Source organism: Vidua chalybeata, chromosome 30 (genome assembly GCF_026979565.1).
Source record: "Vidua chalybeata isolate OUT-0048 chromosome 30, bVidCha1 merged haplotype, whole genome shotgun sequence".
NCBI classification, from domain to species: domain Eukaryota; kingdom Metazoa; phylum Chordata; class Aves; order Passeriformes; family Viduidae; genus Vidua; species Vidua chalybeata.
The window spans coordinates 621829-646735 of NC_071559.1; the positions used below are offsets into that span (position 1 = coordinate 621829).

The 24907-nt window shown below is 55.7% G+C and overlaps 1 protein-coding gene and 1 long non-coding RNA gene across 4 annotated transcripts in view; one reads left to right on the forward strand and one right to left on the reverse strand.

Annotated features, from left to right (window-relative positions):
• Positions 1–3531: 3531 nt before the first annotated feature.
• Positions 3532–24907, forward strand: part of HDAC7 (histone deacetylase 7) — a 59061-nt gene continuing 37685 nt past the window's right edge. Inside the window, exon 1 of one of the 2 annotated variants that reach the window (XM_053967453.1) lies at positions 3532–3617. In XM_053967453.1, coding sequence (XP_053823428.1) covers positions 3599–3617 — 19 coding nt within the window. In that variant the 5' untranslated portion in view covers positions 3532–3598. Of the gene's footprint in view, positions 3618–21021; positions 21105–24907 lie in introns of those variants that run through there. The other variant, XM_053967454.1, reaches the window with a different exon arrangement.
• LOC128801666 (uncharacterized) lies at positions 6126–8944 on the reverse strand. Of its 2 annotated transcripts, none has more exons than XR_008435222.1 (3): positions 8162–8944; positions 7682–7816; positions 6126–7424 (listed from the first exon to the last, which is right to left on the reverse strand). It is a non-coding gene; the product is annotated as an uncharacterized LOC128801666 (long non-coding RNA). The 2 variants fall into 2 exon arrangements; XR_008435223.1 differs by having other exon boundaries at positions 6126–6490; positions 7073–7816.

Below are 24907 nucleotides of genomic sequence, written 5' to 3' on the forward strand. Positions count from 1 at the left end.
TGATGCCTCCTCTATCCTGAGAAGCTCAGAGCTGGGAGAACAGGTGAATTTAACCTGGCTGTGCTCCCCTCTGGGGCTCCTGGTGGCTGAACAGCTGCCAGTGGGAGAATCCCACCAGGAAAAAGTGCTACGGTTGCTCCCAGTCAATGAGTGCATCCCACTGGGAAGGTCTCTGGGGTCAGAGGTGTGAGGGACACAGACATCTCATATCCAAAACCTTCCTGGTGTTTGTCACATGGACAGAGACTGGGGACAGCTGAGCCCTTTCCTGAGCTCAGGGGCACCCTGAGAGTCCCCTCAGGGTCAATATCTCCGTTCCTTGCACAATCCTAATACTGGTGTGCAGCACCTGCAGAGCTTAAATTGTGCCCTAATTCCCAACAAAGAGGCTGGGCCAGGTTGCTGCCTTCAGGCCCTAAAACAGGGGCACAGGGCAGGGCTCTGTTTGTGGATCTGGGCCCCCCAATTCTCCCCCTTGGGTGCACTGAACATCCTCCCCCGCAGTGGCTGGCAGGAGGCCACAGTGCCACACGTGTGGCACTGCCACCTTTGCCCCAGACGTGCAAAGGGTCTGGGTGTCTCCCAGGTGACCTCCTGGGTCCTCGGGGTATTTATAGCCGCCGTTTCTCGCAGCCATAACTCTTCTCCTCCTGCAGAAACAAACCTGCTCCTTCCCTGCCTTCTATGGAGAGATGTGGCTGCAGGCAGCTCCCCTTCCCTGCCTCGGGCATCTGCTGCCCACGCTGCAGCTCCTCCAGCCTCTCCAGCTCTGCTTTGTGTCTGAGGGCACTGCTGGCAGCTCCCTTCTCCCCGGGCTCCCGGGCAGGGAGGGGATCTCAGGGGATGTGGGAGGAAGATTGTGGCTGCTGGGAGCCAGGACTGGGCTCTTGCCAGCACATGGGATGGGTCTGACTGGGCTCGGGACCCTGGGACCCAGCAGCAGAGTTTGGTCCTTGTGCCTGGACTGGGAGGGAGGAGGTCCTGAAGGAGATACAGGCACCAGGGTTTTCAGCAAAGCTCAAAGTGTTACCCAAAGGTTTTCCAAAATCCTTCTGTGCCTTTATGCTCCTAAACACCACCTGGGACCTGCTGTGGCCTGGTTGGTGACAGAAATAGCAGCCAGGATTTTCCACCTGCTCATCACAGAATGGTTTAGGTTGGAAGGGACCTGAAGGCCCATCCAGTCCCACCCTCTGCCACAGGTAGGTACACCTCCCATCTTCCCAGGTGAGCTTTCCTGGTCTCTTCACCTTTGAAACACAAAGATTTTCATCTTTCACCCTCTTTCTTCCTCCTGGGAGACTTTGGTCAGTCATCTTAATTAGCCAGGATTGCCTCACTTCCTCAGGTCTGGAAATGTCTCTTTGTTAAGTAGGGCAGTGTCTCTTATCTCCTCCTGGCCTTTGAGCAGCTCCGCTTTTGGCAGTTCCTGCCTCTCCTTACACCTAACATGCAAATGATGCAAAGGTCCAACTAGGCAAAAGTTTGTAGCTCATTACAGGAGCTGGTTCAGCCCTGGAGAGGAGTGACCCTGGCCTGGGCACTCAGTCCTGCATGGTTGGTGGCCAAACTCCCTCCTGAGCACATCTTGCCCACGGCCATTGCCTTTCCCCTCAGATCTTTCCCTGGGATCTTTATTTTACCTTTTTTCCCCCTCCTGTTTCAGAATACCAGGTTCTTTTATCTGAGAACAGTGTCATAAAAATGCCACAAACAACTTTTTTCACCCGTGGGACTCCTGCAGGGCTGGCATCACTTGGCTTTTAGAGTTTGGAGGAGGATGACCACAGTCCTCCTTTTCCACTGCCATTGTTCCCATTGGCATGAAAGGATAATTAGTGCTTGGGCTGGAAATTGGCCAGGACAGGTTGACTGTGATTCTCCAACCCAGGAGCGGGGCAGGGAGCCCAGCTCCTCTCCCGGGAGAGTTTCTGTGCTCTCTGCACAAAGCAGGGCAGCCTCAGCGGATGAGGTGGAGTCCATCCCTCTGGAAGGCTCCCGGGAGGATCCTTCTGGCTGCTGGAGATTTTCCTTCCCTCAGACAGAGGCAAAACCTGCAGCCAGCCCCACATGAGGCCAGCTGCTACTGTTGGACGGGGCTGGGTGAGGCAGGAAGAGCATCACCATCTCCTCTTGGAGCTGAACCCTGAAGGTCCTTCAGCAAGGTGAAGGTTACACCCTTGGGAAGGTTTTGGGGTGGGAATTCCAGGTGATAGGAGCCGCCTCCTGGAAAAACTCAGGCTTGCAAGAACTGTAGGACATTCTCTTGGTTTCCTCTCCTCTCTCCTGCTTTCCTTCTTGCACTTATCATCCTCATGAGCTCTTCCCGGTTGTGCTCCCACCGTGAGAGGAAAGCTCAGAGCTGTGGCCCCAACTCCCGTCAGATCCAGCAGATGATGCTGTGCCCCTCTTCCTCAGCATTTCAGATCCAGCAGATGATGCTGGAAGAAGTTGGGCCAAGATGTTGCTGTCTTGGGTGGAAGTTCCCATCTTGAGCCAACCCTCAGGACTGTCAGATGAGGAAACAGCACTTTTCCGACCCCAAAATCCCAAAGCTCATTGGGAAGTTGTGCTTCAGGAGCTGAGGTCTGTCCCTGGCTGTGCCCTGGAATGGGGCTTGGAGCAACCTGATTTAATGAAAGTTGTCCCTGCCCATGGCAGGGGTGGAACAAGCTGAGCTTTAAGGCCCCTTCCAACCCAAACATTCCGGGATTTTGTGTCTGTACGGTTTTATTTCTCTCATTTCCCACCTGCTCCCTCAGACTGCCCCGTTTCCCTTCGTTCCTCACCAAACAGCACAATTTCCCTTCCCAATGGGACCGGGAGCACTGGGTTAATGCCGCCGTCATCGGGTGTCAGCGCTGTACAACCACTTAACCCTCTCTGGGATGGGAAAAACAAAAGGAAGTAGAGGAAGAAGCGAATTCTGTGCCGGTGACACTTTCTCCCAGCCAACAAACAAAAGTTTTATGAGCTGAACCCTCTGGATGCTGCATTCCAGCTTGGTAACATTTCGGTAACACATTGCAAACGTTTGACTCACAGAAACTTGGACGGCTGCAGCCGGGGGAGGGGGAAGAGCGTCACATTCCCATTCCCGGGCAGGGTTTGGTTGTCGGATTTTTTTTTTTTTTTTTTTTTTTTTTTTTTAAGAACTGAAACTTCTCTCTGTTTAATGAAAAAAAAAAAAAAAAAAAAAGTGTTTGAGCCTGACGATTTCTACCGGCGCTCTCATTGTATTTGGGAGTGAGGGGCTGGGGGGGAGGGCTCTGCTGCCAAGGGAGGGACCCGGGGCAGCTGAACTCGCTTTTCTTCTGCAAGTTTTTTCTTTCTTTTTTTTTTTTTTTTTTTTTTTTTTCTCCCTCTGTGTTCCCAGGGCAGGGTTGGCTTTCTAGGTTTGATAAAGCATTTCCTTCCATTGTCATTCTATACGGCCTCTGGGCCCTGCGCTCAGTCCCTCCCCTTTGCCGTCCCCTCTCTTTCTCTCTCTCTCTCTTCCTGAACTTTAGTGAATCTTGAGATATAAAGAAAGCAGCTGCCTCCCTTAAGCACAGCTTGAACAATGAGACCTCCTCTCCAAGGGCTTTAATTCCTCTGGATGCAAGGACAAAGCCAGGGTGAGTAGCCTGCTGGTGGCTCTGCCGCTCCCCGCATCTGCGGCGCGGCCGTTCCCGGTGTCAGTCCCCGCAGCGCCGGCTCCTCTCGCTGTCCCCGGCTCCGGAGGAGGAGATGCTGCGAGTGTAAAATCCCCCCAAATCCAGCCACCACGGGCCGGGGAAGTGCTGGCGCTGTCCCCACGGCCGCTGTTCCCCATGGATGCTGTTTCCAGCAAACTCGTGCTGGAGAAGGCTTTGCCACCCAGCCATGTCCCTGGATTTGGGTCACCACAGGCTCCCCGCCGTGTGAGACCGGGCAAAACCTGGCTCTGGGCAAGGTGGGAGGAATCCTGACCTCAAAGGCAAAGAAAAACAAACATGATGCAATCAGGCGTGACTGAGCTGGGCTGCGGGAGGAAGATCTTCCCCGCGCCTTCGGGGCTGCGCACTCCGGGGGATGCCGGAGTGGAATTTGGGAAGGCGCTGAGGGGAAGACACCTCGGGCGGCTTCGTGTAGGTTCTGGGGGTGCAGAAGCGGGGGGGGAGGACGCAGCGTGTGCCGTGGGGTCTGGCTTTGCCCCGGGGATCTGCTTGATTCATCTCACGCGCAAAAAGCGGGAGGCGAAATCCGGGACAGCTCGGCAGGAGCGTGGCGCGTGTTAATGAAGGGGATTCGGGACAAGTGATGAAGCTGCTGCTGGATGTGCATCTCCCAGGACGGGATCCCACCCTTTACCCTCCCAGGAAACTGTAACTGGTTCACATGGGAGCCTGTGCCAGTGGATCACACAGCCCGAGTGGGATGAGCCCCACACTGAAGAGGAATTTCGTGCAGCCAAACTCAGCCCAGATGTTATTATCTAGTGGCCCCCCTGCCTTCGAGTTTCTCCTCTTCATCCTGTGTGTCTCCAGTGTCTGCTGGCTGGGATAAAACATGATTCACAGGATCCTAGGCCTCGTAAAAAGGGAATGATCAAACAAGGCATAAAAGAACATTTTTATTGCTCGTTAGGGCTTCACTAAGACCGTCTGGGGCTCTGTGTTGGTTCAGGTAGCTGCTGGAGCACAGCATGTTCTTGTAGTGCAAATGTAAAAATTCTCCTGTGTTCTGCAGCACAAAACTGCTCAAAACATGACTGGAAGTGCTTCAGGGGACCTGCAGAGCTCATGGTTTGTGGAAAGTCCTTAGAGAGCCTGTGCAGTCCGTCGTGGGGCAGCTCAGAGTAGGTTTGATAGAGTTTTGAGTTTTTTCCCTCCATAAAATCCCATTTCTGGTCTAACTGGGACCAGTTCCTCCTGTCCCAGTATAGCTGTGTTTGTTTCTATCACTTGTTCTTGATCTCTGCTAAATCCAGCAATTTTGGGCAGTTCTCTGGTTTCTCTGACAATGGACAAGGTGTTGCAGGATTTAAGGTGAGCGTGGCAGGTTGACCTTAAATCCCATGGACTAAGCTGAAGGACATGGATGAAACTGGGCTTTAAAATAGCAGAATGAGGTGGGTGAAATGAGCATGTCCAGGTTTGTCACTGAACAGAGCACAGGTCCATGGCTGGAGGAACCCTCCAAAACCATTGTGCTCCTGCTGGGATGGGCATTTCTCCAGCAGGAGATGACTCATGTTAATATAAATGTAGATGAAATCTTCAGATTTAACAGAGCTTTTCAGAGGCAGAATTCTTTTCCCTCGCTTTTCGGGAGGCAACAAGAACTTCACCACCATTGAAAGTCCCCCCACCTCTGTGCCCTGGTCCCCTCCTGGCAGCCTCTGGGAGCCCATCCATGCTCCTGGCACTCGCACAATGAGGAAATGGGCCAGCATTTCCATATTAGCAATCAACTTTCCAGGGATGTTGCATGGATTTTCCAGCGAGGGGTGGAACAGCATCAGCCATGCTTGGATCCACCAGGCCAGGGCTGAGGGGCTTCAGAAGAAGGAGCAGGCACGGTTTGGGAAGCCTCAGATGAGTGTTCAGAGGGCAAGCACCCACAGAGGGTGGGTGAACACTCTGGGTTCAAACCCTGTCCTGGTGCTGGGACTTTGGGTGCTGACCCTGCTGGGCTCCCCATCCCTGGGAACTCAGGGTCCCACCTGGGGCAGCCTCTTGGCATCTTGAAGAACTACAGGGATTTTGTCATTTGTTGTCCTGGCTTTTTGGCCACATTCCCATGGTGAAGCTGAGCTTGGGGTTGTCACATGTGGATGGGAAATGGGGACAAAACGCTTGGAAATGGCCACCTGGAGTTGGGGTTGAGGTGATAGGAGGAGGTGTCTGACCACCCTCATGGTGCACAGGGATAGAAGGCAACAGCTGCCCAGCTGTGACATCAACAGCTGGACTCGAGGGGCCTTTTCCAACCTAAATCATTCCATGACTTATTTCCATCTGCCCCTTGGTCTCTCTCTTTGGGACAGACACAGCCACGCTTTGTGTTTGCATCATCAGGATGATGCACTTTAAATAAATATTAATTAGGCTTGGCTAATTCATCAGGAAGTTTACTTTCAAAGCAAATAAAACCAGCGAGCAGCCGTAGAGCCAGGAAACAGGTAAGGTTATTTATTGCCCGAACAAACCAGGCGGGTAAGGCAACAAGAATCATGTCTGAGCTCAGCCTTTAGTGGTGGCTGCACCTGATGGTTCTCAGATCACCAGCGAACTTCTAAATAATGAGGTTTTGTGTGGTGGCCACACAGAAAGACCCTTGTGGCCACACGCATTCCCCCATCCTTGGAACTGGCTGTCCAAGACATTGCGGGGCTGTGGGTGACTCTGGAATAGTTATTCCCTCAGTCTGGAGCTGGATCTGCTTTGCTGTTGTTTTGGCATCTTTTAAATGCAAAACTCACAGGAGAAGAATTCCTCGTTCCTGTAAAACCCATCCTGGTACAAACCTACAGCAGAGCCAAGTGGGATTTGAGGGGCTGCCCTTGCATCCCTGGACTGAGGGGGGAGTAGGAGGAGATGGAGCCTCAGGGGTCACCAGGTGCTGCTTGGGGGATGGAGAGATGCAAATACAGTCGTAGGACAACCTTGGCTTTTCCATGTCTTTCTTTCTGTGCTCACTTCCATGCTGGGAGGGCAGTTTTTGCAGCCAGACCAGATTTGGAAAAGCCCAGAGCACTGGACACGTGGGGAATAAGCAATGCTGGGGCTTTGGGGCTCAGCCTGAGGGACCCAGGGATGGATGGATGGACCCATGGATGGATGGATCCATGGATGGATGGATGGATGGACACAGGGATGGATGGACAGAGGGAGGGATGGATGGACACGGGGATGGATCCATGGATGGATGGGTGGATAGACATGGGGATGGATCTATGGATAGACAGATGGACAGATGGACATGCTCCTTCCCCAAACCCAAGAGTGGGACCCCCTTCCACATCCCTGGAGTGGTATCCCAGCCTGGAGGCGCCGGGTCCCTCCGGCTGCCCGCGCGCAGCGAGGGGAAGGGGATGAAGGTTACAAACCTCTTTTCAAGGTTACAAACTTCTTATTTTTGGATGCGTTCCCCTGTGGCTGGAGCTGACCCAGGCTGGAGCTGTTGAAGTTTTCGGTCCTTTGTTTGTTTAATTGAAGTGCTGTTTGTTTTTGATCACGGGCATGAGATAGGCGCTTCCTCTGCAGGCAGGAAGCAGTGATTTCCTGTTCTGTCCCTGGCCAACTCTCACTGCGCAGGAAACCTCGCTCTGCTGAGTGGCCACTTTTCGTGCAGCATTTTTGGAAGGTTTTACGTGGTGTTGTTTTGGGTTTTTTCTCTTTTTTCTTTCTTTCTTTTTTTTCCCCCCTTCCCCTCTGAGCGGCGCTGGTGGTGTTGGGTCCCTGTGGGAAGGATGTGTGGAGAGTCTGGAGTCAGCACTCGGCAGGTTGGGGATGCTGTTTGGTGAAAATGGGTCCATTTAGCCTCAGATCTTTTGGTTCTGTTGAGAAGTTGGTTGGTTCACCTTGAAGTGAACCTTTTTCCTGTTGTGTTTTTTGAGGGGAGCACTGCCCAGGAAGGTGTGTCTGTCCCAGGTCATTCAAACCACTTGACTGATGTCACATGGAGACTCAGGGCAGGACAAGGAGTTAAACCACACCTGGGTCACCCCTGCCAGCTTTATCTGCTCATGTCCTTGCTGTGCTGGAGGACCTTTAGGCACAATTGGGTTGTTCATCCTGGAGAAGAGACGATTTGGGGTGACCTGGCTGTGGCTTTCCAGTCCCTGAAGGAGCTGCAGGAATGATGGAGAGAGACCTGGAGTGCCAGGACAGGGGAAAATGGCTTTAAACTGCCAGAGGGCAGGGTTAGAGGGGATTTTGGGAAGGAATTCCCTGTGAGGGCTGGTAAGGCCCTGGCACATGTCGCCCTGGCACAGGATGTGGCTGCCCCATCCCTGGGAGTGTTCAAAGCCAGGCTGGACAGGGCTTGGAGCAACCTGGGATGATGGGAGGTGTCCCTGCTCATGGCAGGGGTGGAATGGGATTCTTTTTAAGGTCCCTACCACCCACAGGCCCAGGTCAGTACCACAAACCCTCAAAGGGGAGTCAGGGATGGGGTTCAAGCCGAGGTCCCACACCTGTGTAGGTGTTTCTGCGGTGCAAAAGAGACAGAGGTTTTCCCAAGGGATTCCTCAGGAATCCCAAAGAGGTGGAGCCGTGGCTCCTTGGCAGCTCCCAGCACATGGGGATGTTGTTACTCAGCGTGTTTATCCTCCAGCAGCAAACCCAGACAGGCTCTCACTCACTCAGCACCCTGCCCAGAGGTGAAGTGCTGAGTATCAGGTGGCTGCAGCCACAGGAAGCCTGGACAGACAGGACAGACAGACACTGCCGCACAAGAGCCGTGGGAGCCCCAGGGCAGCAGATGTGACCATGAGCAGAAGGAACTTCTCTGCTCGAGGTTTTAATTATCAACTGGCTGTTGTAAAGGGGCTCCCCTGTGGGGAGGGGGTTTGTAAGGGGAAGAAGCAGCGGGTGCAGCAACAAAGCAGGGAGGGGAAAGGCTGGAGAAGGGGGAGCAGAGATGCTCACAGCCCTCAAATCCTGCAAATGACCCACGTGGAGAGGGGACGGTCAGCAGAGGGGATGGTCAGGAGAGGGGACGGTCAGAGGGTTTAGCCAGAGTTGTGCAAGAGCAGCTGGCTGGGGCCTTTTGGCTGCAGGAGGATGAAAGGGCTGGGGATGCACAGAGGGAGGGCTGGGAGCTGCAGGAGGAGGGAGAGGGCAGGACACTCCTGGCTGCAGCTGCTCCAGCCCCGCAGCAGTTGGGCCATGATTTGTGCTTGGAGCCATCCAAGGAAAACTTTGCTTGGGCTGCTCTCATGCAGCCCCAGCCCTGTGCAAGCGTGTCCCCCATCACCTCAGCCCCCTCTCCTACCCCATTCCTGGAGAGCTCTCTGTTCCCAAGGCCCCTCCGGATCATTGCACGTCAGTGACATCACCGCCGGTTGCCATGGAAAAGCCAGGTTGTCCAAAACACGACCCCTTGGCCTCATCCCATGTGTGTCAGGAAATGAAGGTTTTATAGCACATCTCTGCAGCGGAGCAGAAACAGCCAGAGCAGGAACCGCAGCCCCGGCACCAGCAGAGCCCCCCTGGCCACGGCTGCTGGCCTGGGACTCCCTGCTGGGGACACGGGACCTGCTTCGTGGGGTTACGAGGCTGCTTTGTGTCTCCCGAGTTATTTCTGGTCTCAGCTTGCTGCTGTGGGTTGGAACACCCCGAGGAGAGGCAACCTCCTCCTTTGAATTCCTCCCTGGGAGGGTGGGCAGGGTGCCCAGAGAAGCTGTGGGTGCCCCTGGATCCCTGGAAGTGTCCAAGGCCAGGTTGGATGGGGTTTGGAGCAACCTGGGATAGTGGAAGGTGTCCCTGCCCATGGCAGAGGGTGAAATGGGAGCTTTAAGGTCCCTTCCAACCCAACCCATGCTGTGACTTTATGCATTTTGGGGAGAGGCAGAGAATCTGTGAGAGGAGCAGAGAAGAGGCAGAAAATGGGAGGAAAGGTGCCCAGGGGCTGAGCGGTGGGAGAACCAAACTCTGCTCACACCTGAGCTGGGGCTCACACTGCCTTTGGAGGAACCGTGACATGCAGGGAGAATCCAAAGATATTTGGGAGTCCTGGCCACTGAGATTTTCCTAAAGCTGTCCCAGAACTGATGGAAACAAAGGCCTCACAGACCTTTGGTGTGGGGGCTTTGAGAAGGAAACCTCAGGTGTGGTCCCGTGGCAGGGATGGGACGCTCCTGTTCCAGGCAGCCTTTGTTTGGCCAGGGTCAGGTTTGGGGCATGTGCTGGCAAATGAGAATTTGGAGCCCTTTGGTTTTGCACACCCCATGTGGGGCACGGAGGGTGCTGGCCATGGCAAGTGCCTGCAGGGCTTGTTCCGGTCTCGCTTTGGCTGAAAATGTGGCAGTGCCACAGCTGGATCACCCCATTGAGTGGCACCAGAAGTCAGCTCGGGCTCCAGAGCAGGGCTGGCAGTGCCACCCTCCCATCCCCACGGTGCCAACCGACCCTCGCCCCGCTGTATCCTCCCCCCCTTGCAGTGGGTGTTTTGGGGTTAAAAATAGACTCCAGATTTCGGTTGGTAAAGGTGGAGGCAGGGAGCAGGAGCTGTTTATCAGTGCCAGGGTTTCCCCTGAGACACTGAAATGAGTCAGATAAGAGATGGGCACAACGTGCACATTCCCCCTGCGCTGGTGCCAGGGCTGCTGCTCCCTCCCAGGAGCTTTTGCCATGTGCTGAGGTGTCCTGGATGTCCCAGTCCCTGTGGATGCTCCATGGAACTCATGTTCCTACCAGACTTGGATGCTCTGCAACATCCAACCCTCAGCCCCTTTTTGGAAATTTTGGAAACGTTGCTCTCTGCTGTTAATCCTGTCCCAGCCACAGAACCACAGAAAGGTTTGGGTTGGAAGGGACCTTGAAGTTCATTCTGTCCCACCTCCTGCCATGGGCAGGGACCACTCCAGGTCTTGGATCTTCCCCTCCACCATCCCAGGTTGCTCCAAGCCCTGTCCAGCCTGGGCTGGAGCTTTCTGATGCCCCGGAGCCCTTTTCCCACAGTGTCAGCACGTTCAAAAGCAGCAGCTGGGGCCTGAATCAGCCAAATCAGAATCAGAATCAGCCAAATCTCGTTTTTCAGAGAGGGGTGTCACAGGCACTGCTGGGCCCTGCAGGGTTTTTTATTCTCTAACTGCTAAAACATCTCTTAAACTAAGTCAGCCCTCTAGCTAGTCCCTACACTAACTTTATAATTTAACCTAACGTTATCTCATCATTTTAAGTATTTTTCAGAGTTCCAAGAAAAAAATATTTAAACTTCATGGAAAGCCTCTCCAAGGAGGAGGAGGAGGAGGAGGGAGCTGCAGGGCCAAACCCTGGCATGGGCAGCATCCCCTGGGCAGCATCCTGAGCACCCCAGCCGGGTCAATGCCTCAGGCAGGGCAGGGCTGTGGGGCCGGGTGCTGCCAGCTCATCCTGGGCACTTTTTGGTGTTGAACCCCTCTCTCCTGCTCAGCAGCAGCAGCAGCAGCAGCAGTTTCCTGTTTGACTCACACCTGACACAAGCCGGGGCCTCTCACGCTCGGGAGCGCCTGAATGGGGCTGTTTACAATTAGAGAACGTGGGATTCCCAGAAAGAGGCTCAGACCGGACGTCCTGAAGCGAAATACCCCGGGCGTCACCAGCTAAAAATAACCGTGGCAGAACAGTCACCAAACACTGTGGCGGCTCCAGCCACTCGGACCCCGCGGTTCTGCACCCAAATTCCAACTTTCCATCTCCCCCCGGGGTGTTTTTTGGCATAACTTGGTGCTTCCCGTGCTGATGGATGGCCCTCACAGTGATTTCTCTTGGTTTCTGTCTTATTTGTGGGAGGGGAGGGAGTAAGGCAAGGGTTAAAATGTGAAAAATCAGAGTTTCAGCCAGAAGTGGCTGATGGGAATCAGTTGAGCTCATTGAAGGGCTGGGAGTGGGTGGGAAGTGAGGCAGGAGCAGCTGCTCAGGGATGGGGACTTTGCTGGGCTGCTCTGGACCTGGAGCTGGTGTCCAGTGGCCGGCTGGACACGTGTGGTCATGGCCAGCTCCAGGGAGGCTGAAATTTTCCAGGACCTGAGTCAGAGCTGGGGAAGGAGAAGGTGATAAAGATAGAGAATCATAGAACAGGATGGTTTGGGTTGGGAGGAACCTTAAAGCTCACCCAGTGCCACACCTTTCCCTGTCTCAGGGTGCTCCAAGCCCTGTCCAGCCTGGCCTTGGATACTTCAGGAATGGGGCAGCCACAGCTTCTCTGTGCCAGGGCTGTGCCACTCTCACACGGATGAATTTCTTTCAAATAACTTTCAAATATTTCAGTTTGGTCCCTGGTGCTTGGTGCAGGGCTCAGAAAGGGACCAAGCTCAGCCTGAGCTGAGCTTCGCTGTCACCCCAGCCCGGAGCTGGGCCCTGCTGCCTTTGTGCCTCTCCCCAGTGCTCCTGGGCTGGAGGAAGAGACAAAAGATGGGTCAGAGCAAAAGGGCACAGAAAGAATCCTCCAGAGCCAGCCCTGCAGCCCAGTGACCCCTTCCTGACAGAGATTTGGGGAGGCAGAGCTCCCGTTAAGGCACTTATGCAATAGGTTGTTACCAGAGGAAGTTTCTCTTTAACCCCAGGCAGTTGGTGGTTGATTTATGTCCTGCAGCTTTAGATTTTCTAGGTTGCAGTGGTGTTGCATAAGAAGATAATTTGACCCTGCATTTCTTAAAACCTTTTTTTCTTTGTTGTTGTTGGGGACTGTCTCTTTCATCTGCCTCTCATGTATCTGGAGATGTAAAATGAAGGACAACTCTACAGCTTGTGAGAGTGAATCCCTGAGTTTTCTCAGAGGTGGGGTTGGATTTGGGTCTTCCTTCACACAAAACCTTGTGAGTTTTATCCCCAGAATAAGAGCAGCTCCCTCACTGTTTGTGCTTTTAATTTCTCCTGCTCCCTTCATGCACCCAGTTACTTTTGCCCTTAGGCAATAAACACAACAGTGGGGAATACTCCAGGAATGGGATGCAGGGATGGACTGCAGGGACAATTTGGAACCATCTCAGCTCGTGTAGAGATCAGCCCTGGACTTAATGGCCCTGGGACCCCTTCCAGTGCAGGTCTTTCCTAGGGAAGAGCTGTCCCTGAGTGGGGGTGAATTCATTTCATGGCAGGGGAGACAGACAAGTCTTGTGCCTCATGGCAGCTTCCCTTGGGCTCTCTCCTGATTTGCCATTTGCCTTTAACCTAAACTAAAAGTTATTTAGACTGAAAGCACACATTAGTGTTTGTGAACAGAAGGGCAATTACAGGGAGAAAACCAATTTCCACCAGCGTGGTGGGGGACAGACACGGCCCCATTGTCTGAGCCACGGGGTCCTGCCAGCAGAAGGACCAGCCCAGGTTCTCCTCCTCCAGCAAGGAGAGCTGGGACAATTCTGCTATTTTCCAGCCTCCCCTGGTGCCCTTGAGGAAACCCTTTACACTCACCCTTGCAGAATTGGGGGGACACTGACCCCTTTCTCTTTCCTTGTCTCAGGAATCAGAACCATTCCTGGTCCAGGTGGTGTCTGTGGGAAATCTGAACTTCCCAAATTGAGGGATTTTTCCCTTCCTGGGTGACTGTGGGTGACTCTGAGACTGCTCCAATTTTAGCCTCCCTACACCACCCAGATGTTAAACTGGGCATCTTCTGCATCTGCTCCCGGTATATTCATTGTCCGGGAATCCCCGGGTGGCCGATTGTGCCAGCGGGAGCTTTCATGGAAACAGCCCATTTTTTTTTTCCTGTGGCAGTTCCAAGTGTTTGCAAAAAGCTGGTAGAGCCCCAGGAGCTTCTGGCAGCTTCATTTTATTTTGAAACCAGTCAGTCCCCAGCTGGGTGTGAGAGTAAAACGAAAGGATGCGAGATAAAGGCGCCGGTGCAGCAAGCGAGGGCAGCCCGCACCAGGGCCCGTCATTCTGAAACCGGGCATGGAAACTGTGCCGGGGAGAAAAGCTCGAGAGCAGTGCTTGGGCTCCTTGCCACACACACCCCGAGCACACCAGACAGTGGCTCTGCCTGGGGACAGTCACGTGTGGCCACGGGAGAGCGACGGGAGCCTCGAGGGCAGTGGTGGCTCTGACCGGGCCGATGAGCGGCGACAACAAAGGTAGCGACAATGACCTGTCCTGTCCAGCTCCCGTCGTCCAACCCATCTCTTGTGTCTCTGGGGAGTCCTCTCCAGGCTCCCCTCATCCAACCCACCTCTTGTGTTCAGGTGTCTCTTGGGAGTCCTGTCCAGGTTCCTCTCGTCCAACCCACCTCTTGTGTCTCTGGGGGATACTCTCCAGGCTCCCCTTGTCCACCCCATCTCTTGTGTTCAGGTGTTTCTGGAGAGTCCTGTCCAGGTTCCCCTCGTCCAACCCACCTCTTGTGTTCAGATATTTCTGGGGAGTCCTGTCCAGGCTCCCCTCATCCACCCCATCTCTTGTGTTCAGGTGTTTCTGGGGAGTCTCTTTATCCTCTGCTCTCTCCTGAGCATCTCTGTCCTCCTGCTCTCCATCGCTGCCAGGGGGTTTGGGCACCTGCAGACCTGAGCTGCTCTGGAGGCCAAGGAGATGTGGAGGTGGAGGGGAGTGAGGGTTTGGAGAGGAGGCTCTGGTGGGTTGGTGGGGTGGTGTTCACTCCCTTTGCTGCCTGCCCGAGGGCCTGGGTGGCCTTTGCCAGGGGACATGGACACTGTGCCCGTGGCTCCCACAGCGGGGAACTGGACTATGCCCTGCCCAGAGCACGCAGGGATTTAGGGACCTTCATTGTGGGAGGGTTTGGGTTAGAAGGGACCTCAAAGATCACCCGGGGATTTAGGGACCTTCATTGGGCTGTGCAGACTCTTGCCTGCACAGCCCAACATCCCTGTCCCCTGTGGTGTTTTAGGCAGCTGTGAGATGCTCTGATGGACAGTGAAGGGCTGGGTTTGGAGATCTGGGTGACACCAGGAAGGGGATGGGTGACAGGGCAGGTGGCTGTTGCTCGTTGTCACCGCTGGTTTCTCTGAGTGACAGTCTCCTCACCCACTGGAGCTGGGACATGGGAGGCATCTCTGCTTCCTCAGAGACACCTGGAACTCCTGTCCCAGCTTTTGTCCCTTCTCTCGCCACCCCCTGGCACTTCCTGGCTCTCTTTTTGTGGATGGGTGGGAAATTGTATCAAGACAGAGAAGTGCAGCTCCCGACACCACGGCTCGGCTCGGGACACTGTGATGAAGAATTTGTCGAGTTTTGTCGTATCTCAGAAGTGCTGAAACTGGTGAAATGCTCCCACACACCCTCCTGGGAATTTCCAGCTAAACCAAACTGTTTTTGGTTCTCTGGACTGTCGAGAAAGCTGAGCTCAGGCTTGAGGGCCCTGGCTCAGAAACCAGGACATGAACTGGAGATTTGGCACCTTAGAGCTGAATCCCATGACCTGCAGACCTCTGCCTGCAGATGCCCATGAGTTTTGGAGGGTTGACTTGGCAGCACAGCTCTGTTTTGAGCACCTCATCCCCTGGTTTGAGGGACAGAGAGGGAAGGACACAGCACAAGAAATTGAGCTTGTCCTGGGATGCTCGGGGGAAGAAAGGAGAGGCACTTCATAGACTGACGGGAAAACTTTCAGTCCCAGGGTTCCTACAGCTGCTTCTAGGCTGAGAAAACACCTCCAGGGCTGTTCTCAACAGCTGGGAAACGGCAGCAGATGGGAACCTGATGGTGGCCAGCAATTAGTGCAAATTAGGGTCAATCACAGCCGTTTGGGAGGGGCAGAGGAGATGCAGCCGAGTTTCTCTTCTTTCCTTCCGTTTCAAAGTGCATGAGGTGCAGCAGGGACCGGGGAGGGGGGGATTCTGGAGGTGGCCGAGGAGGTTGTCACACCTGGGGGGTGACAGCCTCTGCTGCCAGCGTGCCCAGCAGCTCAGAGCAGCGCCCAGAGCGTGCCAGACGCTTTTGTTCCTTCTCCTGGTGTTTAGAAAAACAGAGTTTTGCCGGTTATTCTTCCCTGCTCAGGGTTTTAAACAAAGGGAAATAAACAATTCCCAGTGACATTTGCAAAGCTTCTACGACCCTTCTTAGTGGAACTGTTTGGTCTGAGCTTCTCCACAGAAAAAGGTGAGGAAGAGGAGGGAGTGGTCAATGTGCAGGTGTGATGGACTTCCCTGGATTTGCCATATGGGAGCTGCTTTTAGGTTATATTAAAAAGGCAGAAATCTATAAAAACCCAGTAAAAGCCCTGCCCAACTTGGCCTTGGGATCCAGGGACCCAAGGGCAGCCCCAGCTTCTCTGAGCATCCTCACAGGGAGGAATTTCTCCCTAATAACCCATCTAAATCTGCTCCCTGTCAGTGCAAAGTGATTCCCCCTGTCCTGTCACTCCCTGCCCTCGGGAAAAGCCTCTCCAAGTCGGGCTGTCCCTTGCTGAGGGCGCAGAGAGGAGCACCCTCAGGTGCTCCAGGTTCTTCTGTGCCGGCAAACCCCATCGGGGCTGCCTTGGGGGTGGATTTGGTACCCCGTTATCAGGAAAACCTTAATTAGAGGCTCATTAAAGGCCACCGAGTCCCGGCTGGGGCCGGGAGGGGGCGCGGGGCCACCCGGGCTCGGCGCAGAAACTTTGAGTCACTCGCTGGGTGTTTTGGAGCGAAATTCGGAGCCGCCGCGGCCCCTTCCCGGCCCATTGTTGTGGTTTGACAATCACATTTTCCTGTTTTTAAAGCAAATGTTTTTCTCTCCCCTGGGGACGTAACCGAAGCCCCGCGAGCGCAGCGGGGGAAGGTGCCCGGGGGGCTCCGGACCCGGAAAGACCCCGAGGGGCTCCGGATTTTAAAAGACCCCCAGGGGCTCCGGACTTTGAGAACCCCACGGGGACTCCAGACTTGGAGAGAGCCCAGGGTGCTCAAGAAACGGAGAGACCCCGGGGGGCTCTGGACCTTGAGAAACCCCCGGGGACTCCGGACTTTGTGAGACCCCGGGGGGCTCCTCACCTGGGATGAGCCCCCCACCCCCTGGCATCGCCCCTTCTCTCCCATCTCCGTTCTCTTTGTGCAACAGTGGCAGCAGGAGGGTGAAGGAGGCAGAAGTGTGCTTATTTTTATTTTTTACTATTTTTTGTTTTTGAAGTCGACGGTTCCTCTTTGCCGTGCTGTGGTTTCATGCCTGGCAGCAGGGCACGGGGGTATTTTTGTAGGTCTTATTCAAGGAGTGTCTATTTAAAACAAACTTTTGGGCTGCTGAGCACTTGTTGCCCCTCAGTTCAAAGCAGAGGACAGGGCTCGTGGGGAAATGGGGTGGCTGGTGGCAGCCCCTGGAGCCACTTGGGCTGTCTGAGGGTGCTGGAGGTCTCCAAGTCCCCAAGGAAGGTGGACCCACCGTGCCATGGGTGGAGGTGGGGCAAGACAAGGAGAAAACCCATTTATTATTGAAGTTCCTGTATGCAGAGTGTCTGCACACTCCCAGATTTGCATTGAAATAGAAATAATTTGACTTTTACTGAATGAAAGTCAAGAAGTTTTAATGTTGAGTGGTAGCTCTGCAGCCAGCGTTCCCAGGCAAGATGTAGCTGGGGCTAAAAACCACCAGGAGTGGGCTAATGCTTGTCCAGCATGGCCAGGACCTGCTCAATGCTGCTTTAGCCCCATTTCCTTTGCTCAGAGCCATGCTGAGCCCCTGGGATGTGACACAAACCCCTCGGTGCTCAGGATCCAAAAATCTCCTCCCGTGTGTTGCCCAACACAGGGTGTGAGCTGTTCCTCTCCTTTTGTACATCAGCAAATTAAAAAAGGCACCAACCTCTCTTGTGCCCCAGTCAGCAACTCGCCCACCTGCCTGCCGGGCCTGCTGAGCTTGGCAGGATCAGCTTGGCCTCCAAGAATCCCAAATTCTGTCCCCAGCAAGGAAAAAATGAAGGGGAAAAGGAGAAAGCCTGTGCTGGGAAGGTGGAGGTTGGGAGGGGCATGTTAATCCCTGCCTGGGCACCAGGTGGGCTCTTGGTGCACATTTGGTGAAGTCTTTTGGCAGGGGGATGCCAGGCAGTGCCACGCAGGGCTCTCAGTGCCTCCAGTTCAACATCCAGGTGTTGTCCCGGTCACCTCTGCCCACCATGGAGGTCCTGGGCACCTCCCTGTTCCCAGGGCTCCAGGTGGGCCAGGTCCATCAGCTCCCTGTTCCCAGGGCTCCAGGTGGGCCAGGTCCATCAGTTCCCTGTTCCCAGGGCTCCAGATGGGCCAGCCCCATGCCAGGAGCTCGCTGGCTGCAGCCCAAACTTCCCAGCTCCATAAATCTGGGCGGGCTGGCCACGCTGCGCTCTCGTCTGGCCGAAACCGAGTCACTCCTCACCTGCCACTGCCACCACCTGCGTGGCCTCTTCTGCTCCAGATGCTCCCATTCGCAGCAGGAAGGGGAAGCCTGGGAAGGGGAGTGAGGCGGATCAGAGCTCAGGGGTGTGCCTGTGGGTCTCTGAGAGGCTCCTGGATGGGAGATGAGTGTTGGAAGAGCTGCCGAGCACAGGGCTGCCTGTGCCCCTCCATGCCTGGGTCATCCCCTGGTGTATCTTTGTGTGTCCTGCCTTTTTGTCAGCCCTGCAGACATCACCAGCCTCATCCTTGTCTTTTCCAGCTCTCCAACTCGCTGCATGACTCGGGAGCAGGGGTGGGAACCAACAAAGCAGAGAAAAGTCTTAGGTGGGAAACCACCACCCTTCCCCACCCATTCTCCCCCTCCCAGGCAGCCCGAGCCCTTCTCCTGACTCTTGTCCACCCCTTCCATCAGGGTCGAGCTCTCGGGGTGCTGTGGGAGCCTCCCCGCTGGCCCTGGGCTGGCCCTGGGAGCCCGGACGAGCCCGGGCAGCCTCGAGCGCCTTTGTCTCCTCCGCCGACGGTCTGAGGGTTGCACAACGTGTGGGGGTGAAGCGCATCCATCTCCACGGATCAAAATAACCTCTTTCTTTCCCAACCGGCAGCGGGTTCTGCAATATCCCCCCTGCCTGGCACAGCAGAGCCCCGCCTGGCCGGCCACGGGAGGAGGGACTCCAGAAAGGGAAGCAGTGCCTCGTTTTCCAGGCTAAAAATACCAGCTGTGCTTCCAAAATAATCTCAGTTCAATGCTGTCCGTTACCCCCCAGGGCTGCTGGCTGCTGGAATTCCCCAGTAATTCAGCCTGAGCTCCTCACCCCGATGGAGGAAGGTTTCGGTGGGCTCTGTTTGCTGTTGGAGGCAGGTTTGGCCCTTCGTGTTCACATAATTTTTGAATGGGATTGATGGGAGAAGCCAGGCTGTTGCTCCTTCTACTGCTTCTATTTCAAAATGGGATTGGGAAAAATTCACAGATTTCGAAGTTTAATAGAGGGACCAGGAAAACTCTGGTTTTCCAGCCCATCCTAAATCCAATCTGTTAATTTATAGGGGAAAACCACAAGTTTCCTCCAGGATGTGCCGGGGTAGATTCCCATGGGTTGTGGTGTGGTTTTTGGGGGTGCCCTGCGCAGAGACAGAGGTTGAACGGGATGATCCATGTGTCTCCCTTCCCACTCAGGCTGTTACATTATTCCTTTCCATGATTCTGCCCTAGAGTGGAATGATCTGCAGGAATTCTGGGGCTGGCTGAGCCTAGCTTGTCCTTCCTGATGAGTTTGAGCCTTTGGAATGATGAATTTAGGGGAATTCAGAGCACTGGACAGCAGAAAGAGCTCGACGGGGAGGATGAATCCCCTTCTCCTGCTCTTCATAGAATAGTCCCCACCACTCTCACCTCTGGTTGGCTCCACTCTGTAATATGCAAATTTATGCAGAGCAACGCCCGCTGGGACTTAGTTGTAAAGTTATTGACTGTTCTCAGAATGAGCTGTTAGTCAGAAAAACCTTGTCAGGGCAATTTGGGTGTTGCTGGGGCTCTGAAGGGACCTGGGCTGAGACTTCTGTTCTGGTGCTATTTTCCAAATCAGAGAGGCATTAAGCATAACCCCGGTAATTCTGAATTATTTAAAAAGCTGCTGTCACTGCTCTGGACTGAACTGTCAGGTGCTGTTTGAGGGCTGTGCCTCTCCTCACGTGAAGTTTCATTGTGGATCAACGAGGCTTTGGAAATGAAAGGGAGGGAAAGGCTGATCTTGAAGAGAACAGGCATAAATTAAAGTGAAAGAGAAAGCCCTGGAGGTGGGTGAGATGCACCCTGAAACCTCCCAGCTTCAGCAGGTGCCGAAAATAACCACTCTGTAAGCAGGGTTACAAATGTGCCAGCCCCTGGGCTCGATGTGTAACTTCCCAAAGCTGTTTTGGTATCATAAAAGTGAGCAAAATAACTCAGCAAAAGCACATCCCTGCCCACCCGTGTTTCAGTGCTGTCTCACTGCACCCACTGACCCCAGAGACTCCGGGGCTGCAGCTGGGCAGGGTTTCTCACCCCGGGACCGGGCAGGGCTTTGCTCTGGCTCTGAAGTGATTTCTTCCTTGGAAAAGAGAAGTGTAATTGTGCGGTTGGAGAATCCCCCCCGTGCTTTGGAGTTCCTGGAAAAGCAGCTGTTCCCTCACCGCCTGCTCCCCCACTGGCAGCGAGAGAACCTCGGGGTCTCGCTCTGTGCTTTTGGACAGGATTTGAAGCCCCTGAGCACAGGGGCACCTCCCTCCTTCGCTTTGAACTTGGTTCCGTTTCTTTCTTTGTGGTGCTCGGCTCCTGTGGTCTCTGCGTGGGGATGCTCCTGCCTGTCCTGTGCTCAGGGGCTTCAAATGTTCCCTCGGTCCTGTGCTCAGCTCATCCCACGGAATGTTCCCATTCTCCTGTGCTCAGCTCATCCCGTAGGATGTTCCCTCTGTCCTGTGCTCATCCCACGGGATGTTCCAACTCTCCTGTGCTCAGCTTATCCCGCGGGATGTTCCCTCTGTCCTGTGCCGTGCTCAGTTCATCCCGCGGGATGCTCCCTCTTTCCTGCCCCCGGCTCATCCCCGCTCGCCCCGGTACGGTGGGAACTGCCCCGTCCCGGTCCCCCGGGCGATGGAGGAGCCCGGGCAGAGACCGAGACCCCGGGAACAGGCAGGTGCCAGGTGGAAGCGCTCGGCTCCAACTCGGTGCACGGAGCTCTCTCCAGGCTCGGCCATTCTGCCGCCCCTTTCCCAGCACTTTGGTGGCTCCGCCATCACCCGGGACGGACGGGCTCGGGGTCAAGTTTGGCATCCAGCGATCAGCGCTCGGCCCTGATTCCCGCTGCCCGGGTCTCTCCAGCCGCTGGAAGTCGCCGCTCCCGGTCCCTCGTGTGGCGGAGCTCTGACCCGGAACGCGCCGCCCGCCCCCGGCCCGTCCGGTCCCGGCCCCGTCCCGGGGGCGGAGCGGCACCGCCCGCAGCTCCCGCCGGGGCCGCCCCGCTCCGCCCGCCCGGCTCCGGAGCGGTGGCGCAGGTGGAGCCGGAGCCCGCGGAGTCCCCGCGCGGCCCGGCCGGGGCCGCCCCCGCTCCACCGTCCCCGCCCAAGGACGCTCCGGCATCGCCTCGGTCGCCGCCGCCAGCACAAGGTAGGCACCGGGACAAGGGGACACCGGGACACCGGGGCGGCGGCCAGGGGCAGTAGCGGGTCTGTCACCCCCGGGCGTTGTGGGGTCCCCCTTCCCTCTCGGCTCCGTTCCCCGCAGGAGGGAGCAGCCCCCGCTCCGAGCGGCTCCGCTCGCCCCCTCCCCAGGTGTTGCATCCCCTGCTCCCGCAGCCCCTGGAGCTGGCAGGCTCCTGGGAGGGGGTGCCCCGTGTAGCCCTGGGGGCGGGGTGGGCCGGACGGGGAGCGCCCATCCCGGGAGTGCCGGATCCCGGCAGTGCCTGCCTGGGATCTGCAGCTCCAGCCGAGGCTCGCTGGGCTGGCGGTGGCCGCTGCTGGCAGGGCTGTCACTCCCGGGACCGGAGGTGCTGTGCCGGTGCCGGGGGAAGCATCGGGGGGTGGCGACCCCCGGAGCAGCTGATCCAGCCCGTGTGCCATGGAATGTGTGTGTGCGGCTGCGGGGCTCAGCCCAGACCGCCTGCCAGGGCTGAGGGAGAGAGCTCGGGCTCATTAGTCCCTGACTCACCGGGTCCAGCGAGGCCCGCGGACCCGCGGCTGCCTTCGAGAGCAAGTGCTCAGATGTGGCAAAGCCGAGCCTGTGGTTTGCTGGAATGTTTTTGTGCTAATCCGGTTGCCTTTCCCCTCGGAAGGGCCGGCGGCGCGTGCAGGGAGTGTGAGGGCAGAGGAGCAGCAGCACTGCTGGGTTTGCCCTTGGTGCATTTGCTGCAAGGGCACATCTCTCTCCCCAAATGGGAAAAGGATGCGCACTGGGAAAAGAGTTTTGGATGCCCCAAATACCCCAGATCCCTCTGCCAGAGCCACGAGCCAGTGCAGCCCACAGATCTGTGCACCGTCCAAGGTTTGCCCTGTGCTGGCAATCCCAAAAGCAGCTTCCCACACCTTTTTCCATGGTAAAGGTGTTATCTGTGGTCTGGAGGCTTTGCTGAGTAATGGGATGTTGGGACACTCCTATGGAGGAGGTGTGGGATGTGCTGGACATGGCTCGGGCAGGAGAGATGAGGTGTCACTCACAGCAGAGGCAGGGAAGCGAGTGGCCGCAGGGTTTGGATTCTGCATTAGTGTTTTCCCGACAGGATGAGCTGTGAGTGGTCCTGCCCCGGGTTTGTTCCAGCAGACGGAGTCCCGGGAGGATGGGGAATGTGGGCCCCGCTCCGAGGGTCCGGATGTGATGCCTCTGAGCAGATGTTTGCAGAGGGTTCCAGCCTGAAATCTCAGCCTTTCTCAGGGGATCTCAGGCGCTTCCTGGTTTGCAGCGAGGGTCGGAGGATTTCAGCACTTCCTACTCTCTGCCTGATGTGAGCAGGAAGTGGGAGCGTAAAAATGGCAGCAGAGGCTCTTGCAGTGGGGCTGGAAGCTCAGCAGGGAGCTTGTGGGGTGGTTACACCTGTCCTGAGTGGGGTCCTGAACCCTTCAGGTGTGTCCTTTGGGAAGGGACAGGTCTCAGTGTCAGGGCTGGTCCTGGAGTGAGTCTCTTCTTGAAACAGCGTAGCAGGGATGGAGGTGAGCGTGGACAGGCACAGGGGAGCGTGTCTTTTCCTGCAGTTATTAAATGGCTTCATTGGGAACCTCCCCGGGGCAGGGAGAGACTTTGGCTGGGTGCTGGCTGCTGTCCTGGGCAGCTCTGAGCTGGCAGGGGCATTTCAGTGCGACACCGTGTTCTCCGTGGAGCAGCAGAGAGAGAAACTCCACATCCTCCTGCGACTGGGGGCCTGGATTTGAGTTGAGAGATGGGAAATTCAGGTGGCTGGAGCACGCGTGACTGGCCCTGGCTTCTGTGTTCACGTTTGGCCGGATGGGAATTGGAGTCAAGACCCAGCTTCCATCAGGGGTTGGAGGCTGGTGGCTCAAAGTCCTCTGAGGCTCTGGGGATGTGAGTGGCCACATCAATGGCTTTGGGACACTTGATGCCAAAAAGTTCCCCCAGCGTGGGACACTGGGATAGGAACAATTCTGGGGAAGCTGAAAGGCAGTGCTGCAAAACTCTGAACCATTTAGAAACTGTTGAAAGAAAAATCAGGACTGAAAACGTCAGTTGTAAGGAGACCTTGTGTGTTTGGAGTCTGTGGCTCAGATTTTCAGGCTTTTTCCTGTTCCAGCAGTGGGACACAATGGCATACGTGCTTTTTCAGTGAGTCTGGGAAATCCTGTAATCATGGATTTAACAGCTGGGACCTTGAGGAGGGGAAAAAACAAACAAGTGTATTGGCAAAGCTCCGAATCCAGGCAGCTCCTTCTGCCCTGCTGCCCGACTCCAGCAGGGGAGGTGGTGAATCTACTCTTCCATCTCTGGTTCAAACATCAAACCTGAGTTCTTCCCATCTGATTTATTACCTTTTGATCTCCATCCAGCCCCGCCGCTGCTCTCTGGGACAGCACAGGAGGGAGATGAGTCAATCCTGGAGCTGGAGCTGCCGACTCCTCTCCGGTGTCTGTCTCATTCCCTCGCTATGCTCCCCGAGGGCAGGAATGCATCCGTCCCGTTCAGGCTCTGCCGGCTCCCCATTAACAGCTTCTCTGCTGACTCGTGTGTCCCTGCCGAGGCGGGGAGGGGACACACGGGCACAGCGGCGTGTCCTGCCCGTCCTGAGTGGGTGTCCAGCCCCTGTGGCCGCGGCTCCGGCTCCCGCCTGGCACGGCTGGTCTTTGTCTGCGGCTCTGAGTGCCCTAAAAATACCTCGGAAAGCCCTGCTGGGAGCAGCCCCGCCAGCGGCCGGGATGTTTTCCTGCCTTTGTTGGTGCCTTCACACACGGGGTTTTGTTTTCTGGTCACCCCACGCCAACCTCCTTGGACTGGCTGCTCTGCTCCAGGTGCCTTTCCCAAAGGGCAGGGCTGGGCCAGGGTTTGTTCGGGACAATTCTGTCACTCAGGGAAGGTCTGAATTGGCACATTTGCTGTTTGATGTGATGGAGTCATGAAGGGGGTGTCCAGAGTTCAGGGGTGTGCAGGGCTGGTAAGTGTTCACTTTTTAGCAGAAAAACCCGGGTCTTGTTAAGCCGAGCCAAGGAAATTTAGGAGAGCAGCGCTGGCCTGCAGACTGCAGGCGAGGGATTTGTTTTCTTTCTCTGTCTTGGAGAGCTCTGTCTTCCCTTGAAGCTGCCTTCCTGATATAGCAGCAGTTGCTAACTCTGAATGAATGTGCCAAATTCCGGCAGCGCCGAGTGGGATTCGGCTGCTTGACTTTGAGTTTGGGCAGAGCCAGGAGGCCTGGGTGGCACTGTCCCAGCCAGTTGTCACACTATGAATAGCAAACAGGGCCCAAGTGCCCGTTGGAGTGAGTTTGGAGCTTTCCCAGACTCACCTTGGAGGCGGCTCAGCGTCGCTGAGGTGGCAGAGCTGTGGGTGCCACATGTCCCTGTCACCGTGGTGGTGCCTCTTGGGCAACATCCGAGGATGCTGAGGAAAGAGCCTTGAGTCAGAGCCACGCTGTCAGCCAGGGAGGCCTCCAGCAGGGAGGGGACATCCTAAGGGTGGGTCTTCATGGAGGTTCCAGCCCCACAGAAGGGCTGGAGTGGGGCAGTGGCCTCACATCTGATCCCTGCACACATCCAGCCCACCTTCGGGTCTGTTTGTGATCCCTGCACACATCCAGCCCACCTTTGGGTCTGTTTGTGATCCCTGCACACATCCAGCCCACCTTCGGGTCTGTTTGTGATCCCTGCACACATCCAGCCCACGTTTGGGTCTGTTTGTGATCCCTGCACACATCCAGCCCACCTTTGGGTCTGTTTGTGATCTCTGCACACATCCAGCCCACCTTTGGGTCTGTT